Here is a 26,619-nt window from a genome sequence, read left to right as displayed (position 1 = left end):
CCGAAAGCGGTAGCTTTAGTCAGGCAAAAGAAGGACGAGAAGCCGAAAGCTGTGGCTGGCTAATGCGAAAGTGAGAACACCCCACTTCGTACACCTCAGTGTACAGCTGTCACTCGAACTGTCATTTCGGGAGGCGAAAAAAAGGCTCTGAACGACAAGGGCCTAACCCGAAGGATATCGTTAATTTCCTGTGTATCCCCTAGACAGATGGATTTTTGCAATGACACAAAAAAATAGGAGTTGAACTACACGTTTAAAGCGTAGGGAAAAGACGCCTATTGCCGGTAGAGCACAAGTGGCGAAAATAATTTTTTTTGCCGAAAACTAGAATTATTATTATTACCTTCATTCCTACACCTGACAGCTGGATTAAGACAAAGATCTATTGATGTTTCACGATGACCTGTCAAATTATTGATGGCAACCTAAATCTTGCAGGCAATAAATGCGCATATATTATTCTCTATGAATAACAGATTTGTAATTAGAAAAGTATATGCACAGTGACTTATTATAATAAACGTTTAGGTGTTTCAGTACGTAATGCAATACAGTTAATCGGCGTACAAGTGTACTGAAAAGCAAAAAATCGTTTTCTAAAATTTCAAGCAAACCTATATGCTCAGCTTGTGTATTATGACACTTTCCCTATAATCCGAGCTCTTAAATTGGAAATGTTTCTTTACAAATATAAATGCTGTAGAGGCATTATAATTTTAGGGAGCTTCGTAATGGATATTGTGATTTGGCCAAGTTAAACTTTGGCTGATAGAGTGTACGTGAGGGGGAAACATCTGTTCGTGAATACTGTGATCTTGCGTTAAATTGTCGATCGTAGGAATAGACTCGCTAAAGATTTCATAGAGCGAGGAGTCAGTGGTTAGTTAGCGAGCTGATAGCTTACTGCATCCTTTCCTTTCCTTTCCTTTTTAGTCTTGACTGACCACTGTAACGAACAAACGCTCGACACTCGGTTGAAAAAAGTAACCTAACCCTTTGACGTAATGGTTAGAGACCAAATCCGTTTGCGAAGGGCTAAAAATCTATGTGACGATAAGGCTAGCTTCGATGAAAGCAGATTGTGATTTGACGCAGTCAATGACGACCTGTTCAAATGCTTTTCAGTGGTCCCTTCACTCATCAAACAGCGTTATCTTTGTGAATTGAGCAAACGATTTGAGTCACGTCTCTGGCAGCTATGGAATCAGCATGCTATCTGGTACCAGTGGTCGTTGCGTCCGTTATTTTATCGTTGAAGAGAAAGACGATAGAAAGACGCCAAGTGAAATAAGCTCTAGGCTTGTGTAACGTTGGAGACGACCTGTCGTCATGGGGATCTGATGATTTACGGTTTGTCGATAAATAACAGATACACATAATGCTAGTAATTTTACATTCATATGGAACCGAATTGTACTAATAAGGGGGTCAAAATGAATACCTCGAACGCCGGCTTACGCGCATGCAAAATCAACCCAATCAAACCCGTCTACGTACACGTAATTCAGTTAACCACTTCAAATTTAGTGCTCTGCTTTAGGACGATTAATTAATCTATCGTAATCACGACATGATAAATCCTAGGCATATGTATATTACAGTTATTAGTTATATTAAATTTAATTGACGAGGATCAGTAAATTACCCTGGTGTATTGTTCGTTTTGTTGATGTTGATGTTGATGTTTAAAACACAGTATTTAACCGTCGACTTTTATTTCAACTAATAAAGTTATGCTTAATTTCTGAAAACATCTTTTAACCTACAGCTAGTTTACTTGCATAAATATCTATGACTCAGTCAAATAATGCATCAGTATCTCATAGCCAGAACATATGATAGAAACCTTTCCAACCTCTCCTTTCCTAAGCGCCTATAACGCAGATTAGGCTAGGAAGTTTCAAGCGTCTAAAGGTTGAAAAATATATGCATTATGAAAAAAAAAAAGCCTTTATGAGCAGTGAGCTTATGGAGAACGTGAGGAAGCGAAGGTGAGCTGGCGTCACGGCAACGATATGAACCTATTCGGCCTTTCGTCTGTGTGTCAAAGGCATCTTCGTGCCGAAATTATTGAATGCCCAACTTAGCGTTTTTCCTCGTCGCTTTTTGCCCGTCAATGCTCACAGACATAAGCCTACTTATTTTATTGTTCTTCTTAATTGAGCCCGACACTGCTAGTCCGACGATTCTGTGTAGATGTGCCGTCTCTGTATATTCAAAAAGGGTAATTTTTTCATGAAAAGCCTATCGCTATTGCGGAGAGAATGTTTCAAGTTTACGCGAAATCTGGGGGGTTTTATATCGTTTCAGTTCAATGCTTGATATGATTTTTTTTTACCTTTCTAGCCGACCAGCAGACACATCTTCATGCTATGTGGATAAGGTCCTTAACGAATCCAACTATTACGGGCAAAAATCTTCCTTACTTTTTCTAGCCGGTTAGCAAACGCACTTCATGAAGTCCCTAGCAAATCCAACATTCCCCTACATTATCTATCAATGAGAACTGTTATTTTAAATAATTAAATCTGTTTTTTCACGTAGCTAAAAAACATAGAAAGCGGGGATATCAATGACTGATTTAGTTATGAAACTCACTGGATAGAAATGGAGTAAAGGAAAGAGAAAGTGATAAATATGAGATAGACGCTTAGCCAGCAAGGACTCGTTTGTACCGTGAGTCCATTAGCCTGGTGTAGTCTCGCCCTGTCTACTTGATCTTACGCTATCCCAATCCGAAGGCCAGTGCTGACGCAGGCTCTCTTCGATGTCCACATAGGCGATAGCTAGGTAAGCAGTATCAGCTTTCAGTGACACGTATCTCTGAGTCCATTGCCTCTTTGACCCTGCCGAGTGGTTGCCCCTTAACTCGAGCGTTTTTGAACACACCGTCTTTTGGTCTGGCTGAGGATGAAATTTGTGTTTTTGATTGATTACTCGGTACTTCTCCATACTGATTATCGTTTCTATACCGAACAGTGATGGGTACCTGCTTAAATTGTTAAGCTACGAACTAGCCGTATCGAGGTGATCAATAAATAGGAAATTGTTAGGCTATCAAGGTCCTATATCAATAAAACGACTCGTTGTTTTACCGGCGTACGGCGTCGAGATTCGCAAGTTTCGTCAAAAAATATGACTTATAAATTCGTTGCTGAAAAAGGTATTGATTGCTCACAATATGGTAAACCATTGTAAGATGAGCAGCATTAGTAATTTTACTTTATTCAACCCATTTTTGATAATATACAACGAAGTACGTTTAAATCTGTAAGCGGGTGCGCCTGAATGCCTATGTGGCAGCAATTCTTGTGGACAAACAATGATCTTGGAAATCACTTGGCCTATAGAAATTGCCACTGATTTTAGATAAAATATTGAATTGGGTATACTTATGTGATTGTGAATGTGACAACCACTCATCGTGCAGCAAAAACTTCCTTTAGCTCTTGGGATAAAAATAGCATAGGCTATGTATAAATAGGCATCTGTAAAAACAGAGGGGGTCGATCAAAAAACACTTATCTCCTAAAATTATTTTTTTTTTTAATAGTTCAACTATAGTAGCTAGTGTTCTGCTTTTAGAAAAGATGCGCTTTTACTAATTTTGATTAAAATGTGACTCTTTACGAATCGTTTATCTATTAGTATCAGGCCACTAAACTTTAAGCTCGTCTGCGAATCATATTCTAGCATGGGACGTTTAAGTTAGGCAAGTTAGCTTTTTACACACCATAGTTATACGGTGGAAATTTCCTAGCATGCTTTGTGTAGCATGGAGTGAATCAATTTCAATAATTTTTTAGGTACAAAGGAGTATTGAAGCATGGCATACAAGCGACCTCGGGCACGACTTGTGCTTGAAGATGGCACAGAGTTCGAAGGCATTGCTTTCGGAGCAACAGATAGGCATAAATCGGGTGAACTTGGTACGTGTGAGACCGACATATTCAGAAAACAATAATATTAAGTAAAACAAATAATAATGTTTAATAATAAATATATGATAATATGAGTACTGTTGAATCACTAGTTGGAATCACCTATTTCCGAGACGAGTTTATACACCCTCTGGCTGTACAACGTTTTCACTGTTTTCTCGTAACTGCGATGTGTAACACTTAAGAGCTTCGCGTTGCCCTTATCACTTGTTCAGTTAAGTGGTTTTCAAAAGGTCTTTATTCTGGAGTAGTTAAATAGACGAACCTAACGTTTGAGTCCACGTCACAATGGCAGTATTTCAGACTGGTATGGTAGGGTATCCGGAATCATTAACCGATCCATCATACTGTCGCCAACTTCTTGTACTCACCTATCCTTTAATCGGTAACTATGGAGTGCCCTCCACTACCGAAGTCGACAAGTTCGGCATTCCCAAGTAAGCAGGCATTATCTTACTTCGTTTTGTGTCATGACAATATGCTTATTATACTATAAACCTATGACTTGATCTCCATCGCGTAAGTTGAAATCATCACTTCGAGTAAATCGTTCGCTTATATGCTAATCAGGGATTTCGACATCAATGTATGTTTTTTCATTAAATGATGTCTGGCAGATTTATGGAGTCAGGACGGATCTGGGCATCGGCCTTAATAGTATCTGAACTGACCGAGGGCTATAGCCATTGGAATGCTAAACGCAGCCTTCACGAATGGATAAGAGCGGAAGGTGTCGCTGGTATAGAAGGAATCGATACTCGTCATTTGACGCAAATCCTTCGCAAAGAAGGATCGGTACTGGCAAAGATCATCATCGGGGATGCGGACGCATCCGATCAAGTATTCGAAAATCCAAACAAGTTCAACCTCGTTCGTGAAGTTACGTGTAGCGCGCCTGTGACTTACAACTCGAAGGGCTCGCCTCGCATAATCGTAGTAGACTGTGGCTTGAAAAACAACCAACTGCGATGTCTCCTCCGTCGCGATGCCTGCGTGACGGTGGTTCCTTTTGATTATGCCATTCATGAAATGAAGGGTAAGTAGATAAATGTTCTCGCATGTCCTAGACTAACTGTTGTAGCAGTGAAACAAATTGCTGAAAGATTGAGTGGATAAAGAGATTTAGGTCCTTAGAGTCGAAATAAGCGTAGCGATTTATTTCATGTACTTGGTGGGCGGGCACCAATTAGTACATTCTGATGTATCACGTATTCCCCTTCGTGTAAATAAGAATGTTATTAAGCTTAAGTTTTTATCTACGCACTTATCAATGTCAATCTCGTTTAACAGCCTATGTGTACTAATGAAACTCAATATGCATTTTTCATTCGGTTCGTATTGCTAATAGTAAAGCCTTTGATTATCATTTACAGAACAGGACGGCTTATTCTTAAGTAACGGTCCGGGTGACCCAACGATGTGTTTCGAGACAATTGAGAATATTCGCAAGTTCCAAGCTAAGTTCCCTATGAAACCGACGTTTGGTATCTGTCTGGGTCATCAGTTGTTAGCGTTGTCGATTGGCGCTAAAACTAGTAAACTAAAATATGGTAACCGTGGCCACAATCAGCCATGTTTGCACGAGGTTACAAAGAGATGTTGTATTACATCCCAAAACCACGGTAGGAAGGCTTGCGTTCGTTTTGTACTCTCTTGCTGACTTTTATATACACTTATCCTGAAAATGGAGACACAATATTTGAATATGGGTTTGGCGTAGAGCGAAAAAAAAGCGTCTAGCGTAAAAGAAAGAGAGAATGTTTTGACTCGAATAATTTTATATGGTAAATTAGTCATACATTATATGACTAATTTACCATATAAAATTCTAAATAGCTAAAATAAGCGTCATTGTATTCAAAGAAAACGTCTTCCCAGCAGCGTCCAATACTAATGCTAAGGTTAATCTTTTCTTCTGCCAGGATATGCTGTGGATGCCACATCTCTGCCAAAGGAATGGGAAGTTCTTTTCACAAACGCTAATGATTTCACTAATGAGGGTATCGTTCATAAGACAAAGCCATACTTCAGTGTGCAGTTCCATCCTGAGCATGACGCTGGTCCGTGCGATATGGAGTTTCTTTTTGACGTTTTTTTAGAAACGATCAGCGAAACAGGCGCCGCCGATGCCATTCCAGTTAACGAACGCATTACGGCGCGGTTTGAAAAACCACTTCATCCTAACTCTGTATTAAGTACACCTTTGGGTCAGAAGCCTCGTAAAGTTCTACTGCTGGGTTCGGGCGGACTGTCGATCGGCCAAGCTGGTGAATTTGATTATTCTGGATCGCAGGCAATTAAAGCGTTAAAAGAGGAGAATATTGAGACAATACTGATCAACCCGAACATTGCCACCGTACAGACGAGTCCCGGCTTAGCCGACAAGGTCTACCTGTTACCCATTACTCCGGAGTACGTCACACAAGTTATCAATGCAGAACGTCCAGATAGCGTTCTACTCACGTTCGGTGGTCAGACAGCTCTAAACTGTGGTATCGAACTCGAAAAAGAAGGCGTCTTTAAGAAATATAACGTGAGAGTTCTTGGTACATTGATTGAGTCTATTATCCACTCGGAGGATCGAAAATTATTCGCAGAACGAGTCGCTGAAATTGGTGAGCAGGTAGTACCTAACTGTGCGGTGTACACATTGGACGAAGCGCTTGCCGCAGCCCATAGGCTTGGTTACCCAGTTCTGGTGCGCGGAGCGTATTGTCTTGGGGGCCTCGGTTCCGGTTTTGCTAGCAATGATGACGACCTACGCTCCCTAGTGAGCCAAGCACTCGTGCATTCTCAGCAGGTTCTGCTGGATAAATCACTGAAAGGATGGAAAGAGGTTGAGTACGAAGTTGTCCGAGACGCTTACAACAACTGCATTACGGTATGTAACATGGAGAACCTTGACCCGCTCGGCATCCATACGGGAGAGTCGATTGTCGTCGCGCCGTCTCAGACACTCACTGACGCTGAGTACAATAAACTGCGTTCAACCTCCATAAAGATTATTCGTCACCTCGGCGTCGTTGGCGAATGTAACGTCCAATACGCACTGAACCCTAAAAGCGATGAATATTATATAATCGAAGTAAACGCCCGTCTGTCACGGTCCTCTGCATTGGCTAGTAAAGCCACTGGATACCCCCTGGCTTACATTGCTGCCAAACTTTCCCTCGGCATGTCATTGGCTTCGCTTAAGAACTCTGTGACGGGTAAAACCACGGCGTGCTTCGAGCCTAGTCTCGACTACGTTGTTGTAAAGATCCCACGTTGGGATCTTGGGAAGTTCCCTCATGTCTCTACACGCATAGGGTCCTCGATGAAGTCCGTCGGAGAAGCAATGTCGATCGGCCGAAACTTCGAAGAAGCGTTCCAGAAAGCGATTCGTATGGTCGAAGGCGAACATGGTTTTGATCCGTATGTGAAGGCCGTTAAGGACGCTGACCTCAGGTCCCCAACAGACAAGCGCATGTTTCATTTGGCAGCCGCTCTAAAACAAGGCTACACGGTTGAACGCTTGCACGATATCACTAACATTGACAAATGGTTCCTCTTCAAGATGCAGGGCATTATTGAGATGTACGGTCATCTCGAAACCTTCCGAGGCAGTGATAACCTGGGTCGAGACATTCTGCTAAGGGCGAAGAAGCTTGGTTTCTCGGACAAACAGGTACACTGTTCCCTGTTCTCCATCACCATTACCCATAAATGGGTTCCATAGCTACTATATATAATATTGATTGTCATGTTTTGGTTATTTTACACCTCTAACGAGTTACAAATCACTGCACGTGTCAACATTTAACATCTACAAGTCAGTCTATGATCGTTGCCGCTTGTCTTTCTATGGCTATTATCATGAACCGTGAACTAATTATTCTTACGGTTTCCGTTATCAACTCCAATTATATATTAATATAATCGTTTATTGCATGGCCAATTTATTCCAGATCGCTGAATGTATTCAAAGTACAGAATTGCGCGTTCGACGAATGCGTGAGGAGCACTCTGTCACCCCGTTTGTGAAACAGATTGATACGGTGGCTGCCGAATACCCTGCAGTGACCAACTATCTCTATCTCAGTTACAACGCAAATTATCATGATATTGCCTTCGAAGTAAACACTGGTCCGTCGACTTCGCAGGTGTTCAACCCGAACTCTATAATGGCAAGTAAAACTCAACTCTGTTCGACGATATACGTACGTTTATTGGGTTTAAGATTTTCAATTAGCAACTACGGCATTACCTTATCAAATAAAACAGGTGGATGTGCGTTTCCCAAATTGTGCCCATATTTTCGAAAAAAAAAAGTGCAGCGTACGAGTGCAATACTATTACTGACTCTCTGTCTAGGTGATTGGTTCAGGCGCTTACAGGATAGGCAGCTCCGTCGAATTCGACTGGTGCGCCGTGTCCTGTATACAGGAGCTACGCAAGCTAAACAAGCAGACCATTATGGTTAACTACAATCCTGAGACGGTCTCAACTGATTTCGATATGTGCGACAAGCTTTACTTCGAAGACATTTCATTTGAGACAGTGTTTGACATATACAAGCTCGAGCAGCCTGAAGGAGTTATTCTCAACATGGGCGGCCAATTGCCAAACAACATTGCCATGGATCTGCATCGACAAGATTGTCGCATTCTCGGCACGTCACCCGAATCGATCGATAGCGCCGAAAATCGCTTCAAATTCTCCCGAAAGCTCGACTCTATCGGCATTGAGCAGCCTCGCTGGAAAGAGCTTAGCTCAATAAAGAGTGCTATGGCCTTCTGCAACGAAGTAGGATATCCCTGTTTGGTAAGGCCCTCGTACGTCCTCAGCGGTGCAGCAATGAATGTCGCTTATTCACACACCGATCTTGAGCGGTATCTGGGTGAGGCATCAGCTGTAAGCAAGGAATACCCAGTAGTGATATCGAAATTCATTCAAGAAGCAAAGGAGATTGACGTTGATGCTGTGGCGCAGGACGGTGAGCTACTGGCAATTGCTGTGTCGGAGCACATTGAAAATGCAGGCGTGCATTCTGGAGATGCCACGCTTGTGACGCCTCCCCAGGATCTTAATGCAGAAACACTGAATAAGTTGAAAGCGATCGCGCAAGCTATTGGACAGGCGCTTTCTGTATCTGGTAAGTATTACGTAATATGTCAATCGGGACAAGAATCTCATAAAACAGATAACTCATCTGCTTTATGGCATTCTTGTTAGGCTGTTCATTTAATACCGACCAAGTTTAAGCGTAAATCCGATCTTCAAAATCGAGAACTTATCTGTCGGGAACCATCTCTTTTTTGCTACATACATCTATTTTTCTATTAAGAATAATGACTACTGGTTTATGTCAAACAATCATTGCAGTTAGTTGGAACTCATAAGTACTTACAATTCTAATTTTAGGTCCATTCAACCTTCAAATTATTGCAAAAGACAATAAACTTAAAGTGATTGAGTGCAACGTCCGAGTATCGAGAAGCTTTCCATTTGTCTCGAAGGTGCTGGACTGCAACCTTGTCAGTCTAGCCACCCGAGTCATTTGTGGGCTTCGCGAAGACCGTGTGGATTGCTTAATGGGCTGTGGAAAGGTCGGTGTAAAAGTACCGCAGTTTTCTTTTAATCGTCTTGGGGGAGCGGACATCCGTTTGGGTGTCGAAATGGCGTCGACTGGAGAGGTCGCTTGCCTTGGAGAGAACCGCTTCGAAGCCTATTTAAAGGCGATGATCTCTACCGGCTTTGTTGTTCCCACAAAAAACATCTTCCTCTCACTGGGCAGCTACAAACATAAGAACGAGTTGCTGCCTAGCGTGCGCACCTTAGAAAAGATGGGGTACCGCCTTTATGGTAGTCTGGGCACGGCAGACTTTTATCAAGAGCACGGAATAGCTATTGAGCCTGTTACATGGCCATTTGACGATCTCGGTCTCGGCCGAACCACCGCAGCAGAAATGGGCTCAATTGTCGATTTTCTTGAGCAGAAGGGCTTTGATCTGGTTATCAATTTGCCTATGGAATCTAGCGGGTCTCGGCGAGTGTCTTCGTTCATGACACAGGGATACCGAACTAGGCGAATGGCTGTAGACTGCGCGGTCCCTCTTGTCACAGACGTCAAGTGTGCGAAGCTGGTTGTCGAGGCTATCCGGTTGATTGGTCATGCCCCACCACTTAAGACCCAGATTGATTGCATTAGCTCGCAGAAGATAGTTCGCCTTCCTGGTCTTATTGATATCCACGTGCATATGCGCGAACCGGGAGCTGTACATAAAGAAGATTTTGCAAGTGGTACTGCGGCTGCTTTAGCTGGCGGTTTTACTATGGTATGTGCTATGCCAAATACAGACCCTCCGGTTACTACTAAGGAAAATCTGTCGATTGCGAAACAAACAGCAAAGATTGGGGCTCGATGCGACTATGCTTTATTTGCAGGTGCCTCAAGCGACAACGTTAAGACGGTACATACAATTTCGACGCAGGTTTGTGCGCTTAAGATGTATCTCAATGCCTCGTACGGCCCATTGCTTCTGAGGTCTAGCTCGGACTGGGTTGCCCACTTTGACAATTGGCCTCACAACGTACCGTTGTGCATTCATGCCGAAAGAGCTACGCTGGGCTTGGCATTGCTGCTAGCCAAGAAGCGGCCTATACATGTGTGTCACGTTGCCACGGAGGAGGAGATCCTGGCGATAAAGGCGGCCAAAGAACTGGGAATCCCAGTGACCTGTGAGGTGTCCCCACACCACCTCTTCCTCAGTCAGGCAGAGGCTAAGGCGGTTATTGGCGAAAAACGCTCGACCGTTAAACCGCCACTGGCGACAGAAAGAGACGTCCAAGCTCTCTGGGATCACATGGACATGATTGATGTGATCGCCACAGATCATGCGCCTCATACTCTCGAAGAGAAGCAGAGCGACAATCCTCCGCCCGGCTTTCCTGGCCTTGAGACTGCTTTGTTTCTCATGCTGACCGCCGTTAACAAGCGTAAGATAACCCTCGACCAGGTCATTGAGAAGATGTACACTAACCCCAAGCGAATCTTCGGTTTGCCAGAGCAGCATGACACGTACATTGAGGTTGACCTAGATCGAGAGTGGGTTATACCCGAGACACTCCCCTATTCCAAGGCGAAGTGGACACCCTTTGCGGGGATGAAAGTTTGCGGACAAGTGCGAAGAGTTGTACTTCGCAACGAGGTAGTTTATGTCGACGGTAGTGTTCTTGCCAGTCCTGGTTTCGGCGAAGACGTTTTCTCGTCAACGCCTCCTAAAGTTAATACAAGACCAACACATCCGACCGAAGGTTCACCTGGATCCAGTGGCGTCACCAGAAGGCCCCGACTTGATTCGGTGTCTATTCGTAGAAAAGACTCTGTCAAAGCGTCGGCTGAGATCTACAATCAAATGTTTGCCGAGCTCGGCCTAGAGAAGATCGACAATCGAGATAGCAATCGTTTTCAAGAGCCATTTGGTGTCCCATTTATTGACTACTCGAGTATCGCTAGTCAAACGCCTCTAGTTCTTTCAATAGCGCATCTCAGTCATCAATTGCGCGGTCGTCATGTGCTGTCTGCGGATATGTTTACAAAAGAACAACTGCACGCAATTTTCGACCTGGCCCAACAGTACTCGGTGGCAGTGCACAAAAGTCGCCCACTTGATCACGTCTTGCGCGGCCGCGTCATGGCGTCGATTTTCTATGAAGTTTCGACCCGTACACAATGCTCGTTTGCTGCAGCGATGCAACGACTTGGGGGCACTGTCGTTCATATGGACGGCAAGACGTCTTCTGTTCAAAAGGGCGAAAGTCTAGAAGACACCGTGGCGGTCATGTCTGGGTACAGGTAAGTAGTAATATATGTTGTCGACAAAATTGCTCCATCTACTTAGGTATCATCCACTGGCAAAGTTCGCAGCGATACATACTGATAAATTCGAAAGTGCTTCTGTTCATGTTCATCCACTAAAACTAATTTCCAAGCATAGTCGACCAATGGCAGCTCCCGAGACGAACCATTAGCACATAATCAACCGCTTATTATTCTAGTGACATCGTAGTACTTCGTCACCCAGAACCTGGTGCGGTAACAAGGGCCTCGTTGTTTAGCCGGCGTCCCGTTCTCAATGCAGGTGATGGTATCGGCGAACATCCGACCCAAGCCCTCCTCGATATCTACACCATTCGAGAGGAGATCGGTACCGTCAATGGACTAACAGTAAGTACGAGTAATTAATAATAATAATAGTGACAATCATCGCATACGTGCGCCCCATTCTGCCCGCAAACAACAATAATAATCGTATATACAGGTAGAAGGTTGAAAGCAGGTATTTTTTGCTAGCCGACTCTACGAGCTAGACTGCCATTGATCACAATATCACATAGTATATCGATTGCTTAATATAATATTCGTCCACAGATCACGTTGGTCGGTGACTTGAAGCATGGCCGTACAGTGCATTCTCTTGTGCGCTTACTTTGCCACTACAAAGTTCAGCTACGTTATGTTGCCCCAGCTGGCCTCTCCATGCCAGCTCATGTTCGAGAGCTGCTTGATGCTAAGAACGTACCGCAAACGGATATGCATACGCTTGAAGAGGCCATTTCCGATGCCGATATCGTCTATGTAACGAGAATACAGCGTGAGCGCTTCACTGACGTCGCCGAATACGAGCGAGCCAAGGGTCAGTTTGTTATCACACCTCAGCTGATGACTCGGGCGAAACGCAAGATGGCCGTCATGCACCCGCTACCCCGACTCAACGAGATCAGGTATGAGGGGATAACAAGCGTTCTTCAGATCCAAATGGTGTCTTTTAAAAAGAGTACTACTGGACATTTTTAAATAATGCTTATACAGATCAACATATTTCAGTGATTTACCATTTCGGACAACACCTAGTAGCCACTAGGTTTAACTTTACTTTACATTTTCGAAATTTTATACATAGCAGCGCAATAAATTGGTTGATATATGTATGATTTTTCAATATAACATCAATATCCTGACGACACGTTTTTTTTTTTCTACATTGTTCAAATATTTTCAAAGACACCATTATAATTTTTGTGTTGTTTCTGTCTTACAGTCCTGAGATTGATAGTGATCCGCGTGCGGCGTATTTCCGGCAAAGCGAGGCCGGAATGCATATCCGCATGGCGCTTCTCACAATGGTTTTAAGCTGAACTGCCAACGCCATGATGATCATAATCTAAATACTGTTATCTGAAAATGTATAAATGGATATTGCATCATAGCCGCTTGGGCTTTTATCCAGAAAACATGAGTATAGTCCATAGCGTTGGCGGCTGCAACCTGTGGGATAGTCCCACACACAAGACGCTCCCATGGGAGACCTCGGCGTTAGATCCAATAAGCCCATTAATGAGGTCTGCATTAAGCTTCTAAAAATATTTCAAGATAGTTAGCAAGTAATCATTAAATAAAATAATTTTAAAGATCTGTGTGTTTTTTTTTTTTTTTTAATATATGTTAAAAATAGCGTTTATGCTTGGAAAACGTCATTCGTTGAACATACATATTGATTTCAATGAATACGTATTAATTTCCAGCTTGACACCCAAACATATTTCCTATTAAGTGTTCAAATCATCTAGGGCCTATGATCAATTCCCTGACCCGAGTACGTTTGAATACAGGTAAATTCCGCAAAAAATAAATTATTCTAAAAAATTCTGAAAAATTGAGAAATTTTTAGATCTATTAACTTTAGTGAGAATTACAGAAGTTTCACAACATAGAGATGTGCGCAACGGGTACACGTATATGGTACTGATCGTTGTTTGTTCATTTTTATGTACAGGGAAAAAATTAGTTGTGACTCGTTTTTTTCATTCGCAAGCACTACGAGTACTTTTATCGAGATAGAATTTTATCTGATTCATACCAGGATTAGCAGTCTACAGTTGGGTCTGTATCAAGATCTGCGATAATTCAGTTTAAACAATCTTATCTAGACCATTCGAACGGTCACTATATTAATAGAAAAGGGATTGATGAAGGGAAATGCGTTATTTGCTAAGACCTGTTCAAGGTCCACTTATCCTTTCAGGTATGCCAACACAGCTCTCGCTTCACAAACCACAAGGCGAGTAAGAAACGCTGTTGTCTTTGCCATTAGCCTCAAATGTAAATCAGTACCGAATCATCTGTATCTCTATCTTCAAATGAAGGCAATTGGCTTCGTAGTAGTGAATGATTGATAGCTCGGATCCTGAATCCTGTACTTGATTGATGCAAGTTCGAGAAGAATCGCGGGAAAGAGCTGCTATAGCAGGCTGCTGTTGTTGTCATGACAAGCTCGACAAAGGTCTGGGAGAACTCTAATCTGCTTTTCATAAACGAAGCATAACTCTATACTATCAAATTTAAATAACGGCTATCAGGTAGGATCCACATACGGTCTTACATATATGTGCGGCTGTTACAGTATTATTGCATTACTGCGCCATCAGAAATTGAGCAAATGTGTACCTTGTAGTCCTTGTTGACCGTTGTTATTCGACCTTTGATACGTTGAGCGAAGGCGTATTTCAGAACAACTCAGTTGGATGTCAAATGATTTACGCTTAACCAAGAGCCAGCACGTGGAGACGGAACTATGTAATACTGCATTGGAAACATTTTTCTAAATCAGGAGTTCTCTAGTAACGAAAAGGTCAAATCGGGTGTTCCATTCGCTTCCCACGAACTCTTATGATCATTCCTGATTTCTACAGAACATACACGTAAAAACATTAGTGAAAACAGAATTTGTTGGATGATATAGCTGATTTAGTATCTGCTACGGCGCAGCTTTATCTACTTGTATTCGTGAAATCAAATCGTTGCGTGCACAATGTTACGACTGCTGGTAAACGCTTAGGTAGCAACGTTCGGACGCACGCAGTTAGCACTTATTTAATTTCTGTGTAGTTAAAAACAGCGGTAAGTTAATCAGATCTACCATTAATTAATATCCGTGGAAGTTAACGCCCTGTTTTGTGCTGCCAGCTAGTCGTCTCAAGTACTGCCTAACCGCTTAAATACGGAAAGTAATACAGAAGACCTATTTTGTGCTATATTCGATCCTTGTGCGGCCAGCACAAAATCTTTGTTTTAGCAAACTTCCACGACAAGTCCACCTGCGAAAACTGCACAACTCGCCTTACTGATTGGCTGCCAGGCAATCTGGAAGGACCTAGTAATTTTATCTCTTCTTTAGAAGTTATCTTGAAATTTTCTTTTCGAGTTACTAGGAGAAATATTTTAGGCCTCGGCAGCAAGCTTACCCCAACAATTAGAAGTTCTCTTCTGGCCAAGATCCAATATCCTGTGTTTGGTGTTAATACTTAGAATAGGCGAATATACGCTTATAGTACCCCAAACGAATTGCACCTAGAGAACTAAATCGTCTATATTAGAAAGCTATTCGATGCTTTGAGAGCAGCGATTTTTCTATATAGTTATTTATTTTCGGACGCCCGAGCGTAAAAGGCATAAATTGCCTTGATTGCCTTGTTACCTTTAAAGAACGTGTTTGCTTTTCGGCGTTAAATCTGTTATGGCTCGGGTAGTATAAAATTCAAAATGAAAATGGCTCTTTGAAAATCTAGCGAGGAGAGTCAGTGAAGATAATCACGCAGCAGCGTTATTGTCGTTGTTACTCAATGGCAATGAAATGCAGCCGGGTGCATATCTGGGTTGACCTGCATGATTTCGCAAAACTGCGCACATCCATGCCTACCTCGATCTTTTCCCCCACAGGCCTAACGTGACTATTGAAGCACTGAAGTGATGACGCTGTCATCGCTTGCTGGCACATTCTTGACGCATTATTAACATTACGGGTTTAGGCGTTAAGCCATGAAAGGAAAGCCGACCGGAGAACCGTGCTTCGTATAATGGCATTGCAGTAGGTACCATGGGTGGGACTTTTGGGATACTGCCGAAGGAAAAGATCTCTAACTATTTTCTATTCGAAACCTTTGACTATATAGACTCAGTCTAACAACGCGTCGGAATACGCTGGCTGATTCTCAAAGATGACAAAATTTTTGGGTATAATTCGTCAAGGCTCAAAATAGCCGCTGTGAACAACTCTTGGAGGCCTTAGGAAACTCTCACTGGAAAGGCGAATGGATGTTCGAGGACACGTTGCGGCCTATTTTTCCTTGAAGAAGCAGGCAGGTTTGTGCTGCTTCATTGCAAAGTGAAGTGAATTCTGTACGCCTATAGGCTCCAAAGTCGAGGCAAGTGTGCCACTCGTTGTAAACTTTTTCATAAAAAAGGAAGGCCGATGACCAATCAGGTGTGTTTTGTCATAGACGTGGGCGCATCGTAAACACGAAGTTGAGCAAGCTTTCAATATTAGGGACATGGCAAGTGGAGAATCAATTTAGTCAATGCGTCAGTCAACAGTTGGTTGTAGCTTTAAGGCCATTCTGAGTATCTGGTATACTATACAAGGGTGGTTTATCTTATATCTGGTATTAGCGTTACATTCTATTGTAACATTCTATTTGCACAGTATATGCTCCAAAGCATATTGTAGGCACCTGCAATTATTGAAGATCTGATCGGAGGTTTTTTGTCGGGGCTAACCGTCTGTGGGAGCAAGAGTTCAGCTTCGGATTGTATGGCCTGTAGTGTGCCGAATAGGTTCGATGACCGCGCATTCTCTAACAAACACAAAGATGAAGTGAGGCCAACAGCATAACGATGAATTTCGGCTAATCTTCAGGGCAAGCTTCTTGAGAAAAACGACAACTGCATTTAAAACATGTTAGCGGTTTATAGGATTATTAAATTGCGTGACCCTTACAATAATATGCAACTTCCAAAATAATATTCGCTAGATCTCACATGGACATTATATATATGTATACGAACCTTTAATAGTATCTTCAGCAACTGCTGTAATATCAGGGATGCCATATAAAATTGAGAATCAAGCAACTGTGGACGCTAAGAACAAACATGAAGAATGTGGATACAGAAGTTAGAGATGAGTAACTTCAACAATGTCCTCGTACTAGGTCGCTGCTCGGAGGGGAGACGACACCATGAAAAAGGTATCCGTTCTAAAGGAAATCTAGGTATTAGGGACTTAAGGCAATCGACATCAGCACACAAGAACGTTCCTAATTAAGCTATGCGTTCGAAACAGCTTAACTGTTCAGAGGATACTTGGATGAGCCTGATTTACCATTGACTGATGGCGCGACTATTGATCGCCACGGCTACGGTGGAAACAATGCAAACGATAACAATGATAGTAGCAGCGACAACAACAATAATCGTATAAAACTACCACGTTTCAAATGATTCTGAGTTTGAAACGTATATTAGAGCAAATACCCATATGACGGCAGCGTATAACAAAACCTGACGCATTTTAGTATGACAATGAAATCTCAGTTATTAGAAGCAATAATATTCGTCACATTTACATACAAATTTTTCATAGAGTCATCAGTACACCTCAAGCAAGCCTCGGTTTGAGTTCCGAATCCATAAAAGCTGCCACTTCACTTTTGGACAGTTCAATAGCGTTTCCTGTGCCTAGGCTAAAGTCAACACACCAGTCTGTATCAAAGCCAGTCAGGACCCCTCGTTCATTGCATTCAAACTCTTCCGGATTCAAACCACCCGCGAGGATGACGCCGGCGTTCCAAACAAGTGCCTCCATTATGTGGTGAAGACGCTGCGATTACAAAATGTGACAGTACCTCGATGTTGCATTGTCTCTGGGGGGATGATTCTGGGTAACAAACTAACACAGGGTCCGTAACCAAGTCGTTTGAAAATAAGTAGCAGTAGTAGCCATTTGTACGGTTTATTTTTTACGTCGAGAGTGGCTGAATTATAATCGAAGCTTGAATTCATTTGGTAAACAGCGGGGTGTTGCGAAGAGTTTCGAGACGTCTCACTGACCGTCCCTAACAGGCAGCGCAGTTATCACAAGAGCTAGCTGTTTTCGCAAGGCTGCGGTCATTTTTGTTGATAGAGAATATCGAAAATAAATAGTCCACTTAACGAAAACGTACATTTTTCGTATAACCCAAAATTCCGTGTTTTCACTTCTGAACGATACAACCGTAGGGTGACAAATCACCTCAGCATTAGGTCAATAAGAGCCTGAATGGATTAGATTTAATACACGTAGTATCAATCAATGAATTATTTAGAAGAAACTTATGCTGAATTTCGTTGACATAGACCCATGCCTATTCGACGATTGGGGCATCACTTACGACGGGCTTACTGCGGCGATCCACACGGGTTGGTAGTTTAAAAGATACCGATTAGAAAATACACGTCACGAGAGGTATCGTCTCTCCTACTTACTTGTCACACAAGTTGTTATTGTCGTTATTGGAAATTTGTTGTACATCTACCGCTCGCATATGGCTCATAGCAACTATTCAAGACATAGACTCATGTTAGGCCGTTGTGGTAAAAAAATGAAAACACTGCATTGGGTCTGAGCACTCCGAAGAACAGCAATAACAGATTCTGAATGTTCCGCTAACCAGCACCAATGATATTGGTGTGGGTTACGAGTGCGGAACGCCGATGCTCGCAAGCTACGAAATTTGCCGACCCCTCAGGACCTACTTAGATAGGCTAAGACATAGCAAGGTTATTAATGTAAAAAAAACCTGCTGAATGTATAGCCATTTGAGCCGAGGCTGGCCCGATTTAGAGTACAATTTACAAGCATACGACCCTCACTTATCGAGGTTTGAAAATCACCACATAGATCGCGATACGACAGCTTTGCTCTTTGGCTGATGTTGGGGTATCCACTTCATCCAGTTGTCGTCCCAAAATCCAGCATCGTCAGATAGAAAAACTCGGGTCACCAAGGAAAAAGTTATGTATAGTTGTCCCATAGTGGAAACATAAAATAGCGCAAAAGCATACGCTTCGACGTACATTATAATAACGCATAGCTTGGGTTAGATAAATTGTTCGTAGAACTTTAGTTATCATATATATATACATATATATATACACTAGATTCAGCTAATGAAATAGCATCTTCCTGAGTTGCGGACTTGTCATTCGTCCATAAAGGCGATCTCTATGAGATCCAGAGATATTGAAATTTGCGGCATCCGGAAACGTGTCAGCCAATATTTGAATTTATCCTATACAATCATTCAGATGGCGATACCTACCTCGTCTTAAGCACCCCACTTTAGTACATCGCGCTACTTCCGTTAACGGGTCACTGCGATCGAATCGAATCGATGAACGCCAGAGTGCCAGAAGATCTGGCTGTGAGTGCAGTACCAATTATATATATATATATATATATAGGCATAATAAAACGAGAGACAAAAACATTTTGTATATACGTTATGTTATATTTGTGGGGCGATACTAGCATTCAATGTCCTTCTTTGTACGGTTCGTGGCAGCTGCGAGGATCGCGTCGGTTGCCAGAGCGCTGGCGTCCACTGACGACGCTACATTAGACAGTGTGCAGGTTGAAGAGTGACGTTGAGTTTCGCCTTTATCGTACAACCATCGTATCAGCAACATCTCGCTATTTGCCAGGGGAAGTTATTGAGGATTCGGAAAACAACAAATTGTGGGTTTGTTTGCGTCATTTGACGATGGACGCAGGTTTGCTTAGAAACAAACCAGAAACACGTCGCCAATCCTTATTTTATGACATGAAAACTGCATCGCAATTGTATCACAAATATCGGTACATCTGGATTGTATCCTAATTGCGTACGGTGTTGCATACAACGACTGAAATTAAGCTAGAAACATCTTATGCGAACAGTCATTTGCGGTTTATATTAACGATTAATATGACATCAGGACTTGCATAGATTCGAAGTATTTTCGAAGAAACGCCTCAACAGGTATATAACGGAAGGCGCGGAAACGCAAACTTCGTTTCCGGCGTTAAGGGTAACAAAAGTAAACTGAAAGTACAACTCAATTTTTCTATGTAATTCCTGTCCTTAGAGTATGACAAGTTAATACTAAACATATACGCAAGCTGTTCTCATACTAAACAAAGGGCCAACTGCCTTCTGCTTCCCGCTAAGTGACATTGCAGAGGGCGGGCGTTTGTAAGTGTTTTGTATTTCTATTTTTCATTGAATGGATACCGAGACAGGTTTCTGCACTAAAATTAACACTGTATGTATATAGGTCACAACGTCCTATTTCGTTATTGCATATATAGGTGTGCGTGCATTGATGGAACATCCTGTTAATGAAAAAAGCCACACAAATCTGATTTACAGTAAGTAAAGTTACTGTGATTTCAGCGATAGTTGAGCCGTATACCAGTAAACTGTGAGAGTACGGTAATAGGTTTGTGATTACTATTTCAATGGCAAGTAACGTATGAAACCTTTTTACAAAAAGTAATCATTAGTGCGTATCTTGCTATTGGTATCATCGTATGAAAAACTGCATTTATTGAACTGAAAGTTGGCTGTGTCGAGATTTTAAAGGTTATCAATAAATGTTGGATACCTCTCCAATGGAACAGCATCGCAAACTGCGACATTTGATGTACCAGAGAGGAACGTTTACTCACTCCTATTCTCCCAGACCCATTTCGTGTATCGGATACCCCTTTACCGCAATATTAATATCAGACACTTAATACCCATTCATGTAACTGTCATGACTGCCGATCTATACTCCGAACCTTCATCGTTGTATTTACACGCCGATAGAGGGGTTCTCTGAATGTCTCAGTTTGTCAGCTGGACCTCAAAAGCCCATAGCGCTTCCGCCAGCGTTAAGTTAGTCGGCCGTTACTGCTAAAGCAATTGCAGCAGCAGTAGTTGATTCTTCCATAACAATAGTCTTAGTAAACCAACAGCAGCAAGGACAGGCTTAACAATGACAGCAACAATAACAACATCTCGTGTAGCCAGTTGCACCACTGGGGCTTTTGCGAATGATGCTACGCTTGCTAGCAACGTCGTATGGTGGTACTTACTGATGAACGAGCAAATTCGGCCCCAGCCACGCCGTTGGTGTGCAAGATTAGTTTATACATCGCGAGTATCTGACTAACCCGCCAAAAACGATTCGTGTGGTGTGTATTTGAATACAAATAGCTCAAGGATTGTGAATGTCTATTCATAATGGCATTCTAATTTCAATCGTTACTACTGGCTAGTCGCGACTGATGTTTTCATCGTTTTATTTTGTGTACAGTCGTCCTTCATCCCTGATTGATTCGATGTTTTAGCAAATGCGGTTACTCTTATCGACCCTTCGAAAGCAGCCACTGATCTCTACGCCACAGCTTGCTTTGGCTGTTGTATGGGTAGCTCGACCGTAACCGTCTATCATGAACAGTTCGAACGCATCCTTATTGACGGTTTAATTCGTTTTTGTGCCGACAGGCCCGAGCCATACATAGGCCAAGACTACCTAGCGAATGGCGAAAGTCTGCAAGCCTCGACAGGACATCAGGTCATCCGTAGCCCGCGATAGAGGCTCTATTACAGCTCACGTAAATGATGTTGTCCAATCGTCGATAGACTCGAGTCAAACAGCATCAGTGACATCGGTAACGTCTGTGCCTTTCAGTCAGTGTGGTGCTTTGGCATTATAAATTGAACTAGAACTCCTTGAGGCGGAAGGTATCAATCGTAGAAAAAACCAATTAGCTTGAAGACTTTCTTTATAGATACTTCCCTAGTATTAGGAGATGTTATAAGGTTCATACCCTGATTACGCTATTTATACTACCTCGTAATCTAGATAGGAAAGATTGCAGCTATCATCGACGAAGTTATGGTTCCGATGGCCGATTTGGTAACGCGTAGTACGACGGTAAGCTCACAGTCCATCTAGTCGCCTATACATCAGCCCCAGAAGAACATACCCAAATACGTTGGCTGTGGGGGATAGTTAAGCAATGGGCATGGCGCAGGTTGGGCCAATCTACTTTTGACATTGAGGAACGCTGAATTGGGACATCGGCAAACTTTTCTAGTTTCGTTATTGATACGCTGGTATCGCAGTTCGACTTAGTGGATTTTTTGCGACCGACCTCTTCAAGGTAGGGCTCTGTAACACATTTGAATGTTTTACATTAAACTTTTAATAAACTGCAAAAAAACAAAAAATAACAATTCATTTATTTTTTATTACAGTTTCGTTTGTCGTATGGCTATATCGTTTCCGAACTTTAAACGCAAATTATATGGAAGTCACTGCATTCTGCACGCTTTTATTGCATACCAGTTATATATGAAGGCTATCATGGCTATTTGGCAGAGAGTTGTAGGCTACAGTTCAATTTAGTTTAATGGGATATATCGAAGAAGGCCAAAGTAACTTGAAAATTTTCATTTTAGCTTCTGTGTCGCCATAACCTATTCAGATGATCTAGTTACCATACGTCTGTAAATGTATTACGTTTCGATAAGCATCATTATAAATCCTGATTAACCATGGAACTAAGATAATGAAGAACCGTGTTAGTTACACAGACGATTGAGCGCTGTCAGCTTCGCTTTCGCGATACGCACGACTTACCGCAACTTTCCCAACAAAATTCAACCTGTGCCATATTTGGACCATATAGTATAGCTTGACACCGATCAGAAAACCGCCATGGCTATCTTACGCTCAGCGAGTCGTGATATTTCAGTTAATCCGCGTGACACTGCATAAAAATAACATTTTCTCAAAGGATATCCATCTGGCCCAAGGTTTCATTGGTGACTTGATATCTTTGTACGAAATCAAATTAGTTCTCCACATCGCTTTACCTTAGGCCCACATAGCCCCATATTGTTTCGATATATAGGCTAGTTATGAAGATACCTCAGAAGATAGTTCGTACTTTGTAAATCGTTATGAGCTCCTATTGGACTACAGAATAGACGACTCCTCGGCAAAAAATGTTGTTGTTTTCAAGAGAAGAATTAGATGGCTTAGCGGCACACAGAAGCGAATCTTTTTCATTCAAATATAACATTAGTACTCAGCTATCTACATCGTGACATATGGAAGCGCTGTAACTGTTTTTAATAACCTCCACGCTCGTCTATACTTCGGCAAACGCTGTGAGAATACAATTCACAAACAATGCTAGCAACAACTCGAGCTACGACCCAACAAACGACCCATAATCGAATGACGGGCACAGTTATCCCTGCGAGTTCCAGTGGATGAAGCTTGGTGGCATTGACGGAGCAGCGGGCAAAAGATCAATAGATGCTTCTCGAAGAGGATGTCATTTGTGACCTTATGCAATCCGGCATACCGCTGTGTAGGGGCAATGCGGATGAGTTCATCTACACCGAGATATCAATACACAGAGAGAACCAAGATCAACCTCATCAGTCATATTGGAACCACTATCCTTGCAGGCAACCTAATAAACGCCAATACACCGTAATGATTCACCGTTCCTTAGATTCTAATCTGAGTCGGCCAGCTCGCCCCATAGTCACTTACCCGTTAATCCACCTCCGGTCATGTTTGTAAATACGCAGTCTCCAGCGAACCCACAACGAACGCGAACGCAGTCCGCATGCAACTAGAACTCCGACTGGGCAGTTATGTCGGCAAGACAGCCGACCTCCTCACCATACCCACCTCTACCTGAGGATGCATTTACTGCCTTAATGCTGCCCAACTCGCGTGAAACCTAAAACTACGCCTGAATCGCTTAGCAGCGGTCTGGCAACTGCGGCTCTCATGGACTGCCAACCTATCCACTCCTTGGAGATCCCTATGAATGTCGACACGCCAGCTGTCACCGTTGAACATACCTTCGGGACTGGGCAGTGTTCAAGTCAACGGCAGTAGGTAGCAATAGCCATACCCTGTCACCCAAACTGTTCTTCGGTTTCGGTACGGCGAAGCCTACTGCGACGAAGTCAGCAGCGACGATGGAAGAAAGCTTTCTAGTGAAAGCCTCCATAGAACAGAGCCGATACTGTCATCGTTAGCGTTAAGTAATGCGGCAGCCAGCATAGTCCGGAATATTGCTTCAGCACAAAAAGCCCATCAACTTACTACTACACAAGGAATCAATAATCAACGAAGTTTCGGAAGCGGGCAGCCACACGTGTTCTCGGCAGCGACAGAACGCGCTCAAAGCTTGTACAAATAGAGACCGACCCATTCAGCAGCGCCGCTTCCAGGAAGGTTCAAGCAACGCGACTGCCAGATACAGATGCTAACATTTACACTAATTTCAATGATCCGTTAGGGTCTAATGGATTTCTTCTATTAGTGGCAACGCGTCCAGTGTCGTCGGTAGGTCAACAGACCGTCGCCGGCCAAGCTGGAGCACTGGAGTCCAGCTGGTTTCTCAATTTCTAGCAGATCGAGCCGGCAGTAACAGCGACTCCACAAATCCCGCGTCGATGCTTCCAGAGGCCGAATCGAAGCGTTTAATCGGTGCAGAAAGCTCTGTCCGATCGCTGACTCCGGCACTCCAGGGCTAGAATTGCGGGCGTGAATCAGGCGTGACATAGGTGGCGCCCAGCTGTTGTGGAAGCGAAGTTGTCTTCTACCTTCAAAATCGCTATCATAACTCAGCTTTCGAGTTGGAGTGAGGAACTAGTACAGCGCAGCGAACTTCCACCCGTGATCTTTATCTGAAATTAGTTCGCTACTAATTAATATACACACTTTTTCAAATTCAGATGATTAGTTCGAAGTATGAACGCACTTTGATGAAATGCGGTCTACTACATGTTAGTGTATTTCTAATTTGAAATAGTCTATTTCAACAAAATCTATCATGAGGTACAATCGTAAATGTAAACTGGACATGTGTACATTTCAATAGATAATACAACGCAAATTTTCATCACTTACAATAGTCATTGTGAGAGCCTACTTCTCTGTATGGAGCCTATATCTATGGCTGGCGACGTTGAAGCTACCTGAGTTGAAACCTCGCAGCATCACGCCTGAGGTCGTATAGTCAGTTGGTTGTGTTTACCCTTATAGAATGCTTCACTTTAGATGGATATTTTCTGCACAGTGGTACGTTTCGGCGCAAGGTTTTGCAGTGGGGCAAATCAGATCACGTGGTGTTTTTCGACTGTTCCTTTCTACATGTACGCAATCATTTGTACGAAAAATCGGAAGCGACCCAATATGATTCGTCTCATTAACCGAAGTCGGGGTTTTCTTAGCTTTACCTTAGCGGTAATTTATTTTGTTCACGCTTAGTCGAGCACGTTGTATAGATTGTCGATAATTCGGAGCGATCATGTGCGCCTATGACACGCTACTATTATATAACGCACTTCTGTGTACTACTGCCTAGATTAAGGTCGTAAATGTTGAATCCGTCAGACATTTCCACATCGGTTTAATAGGAGGAGAAATCGACACAATTTCCTTTGTGTGCGCTATATAAATTCTTGATGCCTATACAACACTTCAGAACCTAAATACGACATATCCACAAAGTACCGTTGCGGAAGGCGCGTTTAGAAGTATGGTATTATTGAGTCCGGAAAATACGTCTCTATAGTATTGTAGCTACCATTAATGGTCTATTTGTTGTTTGTCTTGCCTTGCTTGTTTGTTTACTAAACGCGAAGGTGCTCATTGCTTTACCAACCTATGGGTTGCCATTTAGCTAGGAGATGGCTTAAGCAGCTTATGCTATGATAAAAATAAACACCGTATGGGACTATAAGAGTAAGTTCACCTCAAGTTAGCTGAATGCTGCAGCTGGACTAATACAGAAATTTCGTATCGGGCGACTGATATAGGCTGTCAGCTGCCGCTTGGATTCTCTGAAGGTTGGGCAATTTCTGGCTGGAGCAAGAATCATCCCATCATTTAAAGGTGCTTCGTTTTTAATTTCGGATTGGAAAGAAAATCGGATAGCGGATACAATCGTCTCACATATGAACACGTGTATGAATAAAGCTGTTTTGTCTACTCTAGCTATATCTACACGCAACTAACCCGCATAAGCATCGGTTTTGAGGAGGTACCAATACAACTTCCTCCTTGAGATTTGCTCATAGACAAAATAAATAAGCTTGTGAAAGTATATTTTTTCCATCTGGAAATTGAATAATGTTACTTGCGCACAGCGTGATGGGTCTTCGTACATCAGTGGTACCCGTTGGTACGTGTGCGCAAGCAGTAATTAAACGGAGCCGTTGTGACTCCTCGTGGCAGACTTATCACAGAATAAGGTTATTTTCTCGCTGTTTTTTTTAAAGCGGTTTTTCTATGACTGATCTAGCTTAATGACCTTTGTGATTTCATGACTTGCAGCCTCTGGCATCTTTCGGTTAGAAATTCACATTGAGGACAGTGTATACACGGGTACAACTCATTCCCAGAATCTCACTGAGTGAGCCGTCGACGTAAAGTTGATTAGCGTCTAGTTAACTGACGCTTGCGTCAATCTTCAGCTTGTAATGATGTGACCCATTTGAGAAGCCAAATCTCCGTGGGCTCGAGTGTTGCGATAGCCCAGCTCCGACGATGAGTAGCGCTGACAGCGCTAACAGAAAGAGCCCGCTTCGCTGAAGTCGCTCTTTCACCAGAAGTAGGTCACTTCGAGAAAGCAGCACCTGAAGTGCTGGATCTGGCTGATATGTGAATGAAGTCCAAACTCCTGAAGCACAAAGAAACAGAAGAAGTGTTAAACTTGGTTGCATGTGAAAACTGGACAAAAAACAAAACTTC

General features: G+C 42.7%; 2 protein-coding genes across 7 annotated transcripts in view; one reads left to right on the top strand and one right to left on the bottom strand.

Moving 5' to 3' along the window:
• The window catches only part of LOC111253536 (uncharacterized), a 48,868-nt gene that overhangs the window by 14,841 nt on the left and 7,408 nt on the right, over nucleotides 1-26,619 (bottom strand). For 4 of the 6 annotated variants that reach the window (XR_015330205.1, XR_015330206.1, XR_015330204.1 and 1 more), the window contains exon 7: nucleotides 2,339-26,548. Coding sequence is in view for 2 of the 6 variants with exons in the window: in XM_022813056.2 (XP_022668791.1) it covers nucleotides 26,316-26,548 (233 nt within the window). In the remaining 4 variants the exon portion in view is untranslated. Of the gene's footprint in view, nucleotides 1-2,338; nucleotides 26,549-26,619 lie in introns of those variants that run through there. The other 2 variants (XM_022813056.2, XM_022813055.2) reach the window with 1 other exon arrangement.
• On the top strand, nucleotides 3,801-13,396 carry r (carbamoyl-phosphate synthetase 2, aspartate transcarbamylase, and dihydroorotase rudimentary). Its single transcript, XM_022811793.2, has 11 exons — nucleotides 3,801-3,929; nucleotides 4,237-4,378; nucleotides 4,559-4,977; nucleotides 5,315-5,563; nucleotides 5,864-7,608; nucleotides 7,889-8,107; nucleotides 8,295-9,075; nucleotides 9,345-11,778; nucleotides 11,982-12,150; nucleotides 12,355-12,707; nucleotides 13,025-13,396. The coding sequence occupies exons 1-11, from the start codon at nucleotides 3,827-3,829 to the stop codon at nucleotides 13,119-13,121; spliced, it is 6,711 nt and encodes a 2,236-aa protein (XP_022667528.1). The 5' UTR covers nucleotides 3,801-3,826; the 3' UTR covers nucleotides 13,122-13,396.

Source organism: Varroa destructor, unplaced genomic scaffold (genome assembly GCF_002443255.2).
Source record: "Varroa destructor unplaced genomic scaffold, Vdes_3.0 BEIS01000006.1, whole genome shotgun sequence".
Classification (NCBI taxonomy): Eukaryota; Metazoa; Arthropoda; class Arachnida; order Mesostigmata; family Varroidae; genus Varroa; species Varroa destructor.
This window is presented reverse-complemented; position numbering and strand designations above follow the sequence as displayed.

Excerpts from the sequence above, each read along its gene's own strand:
- r (XM_022811793.2), top strand. The coding sequence starts at position 3,827 with ATGGCATACAAGCGACCTCGGGCACGACTTGTGCTTGAAGATGGCACA. Across the intron at positions 5,564-5,863 it reads TATTACATCCCAAAACCACG|GATATGCTGTGGATGCCACA; the intron begins GTAGGAAGGCTT and ends TTCTTCTGCCAG. Across the intron at positions 7,609-7,888 it reads TTGGTTTCTCGGACAAACAG|ATCGCTGAATGTATTCAAAG; the intron begins GTACACTGTTCC and ends AATTTATTCCAG.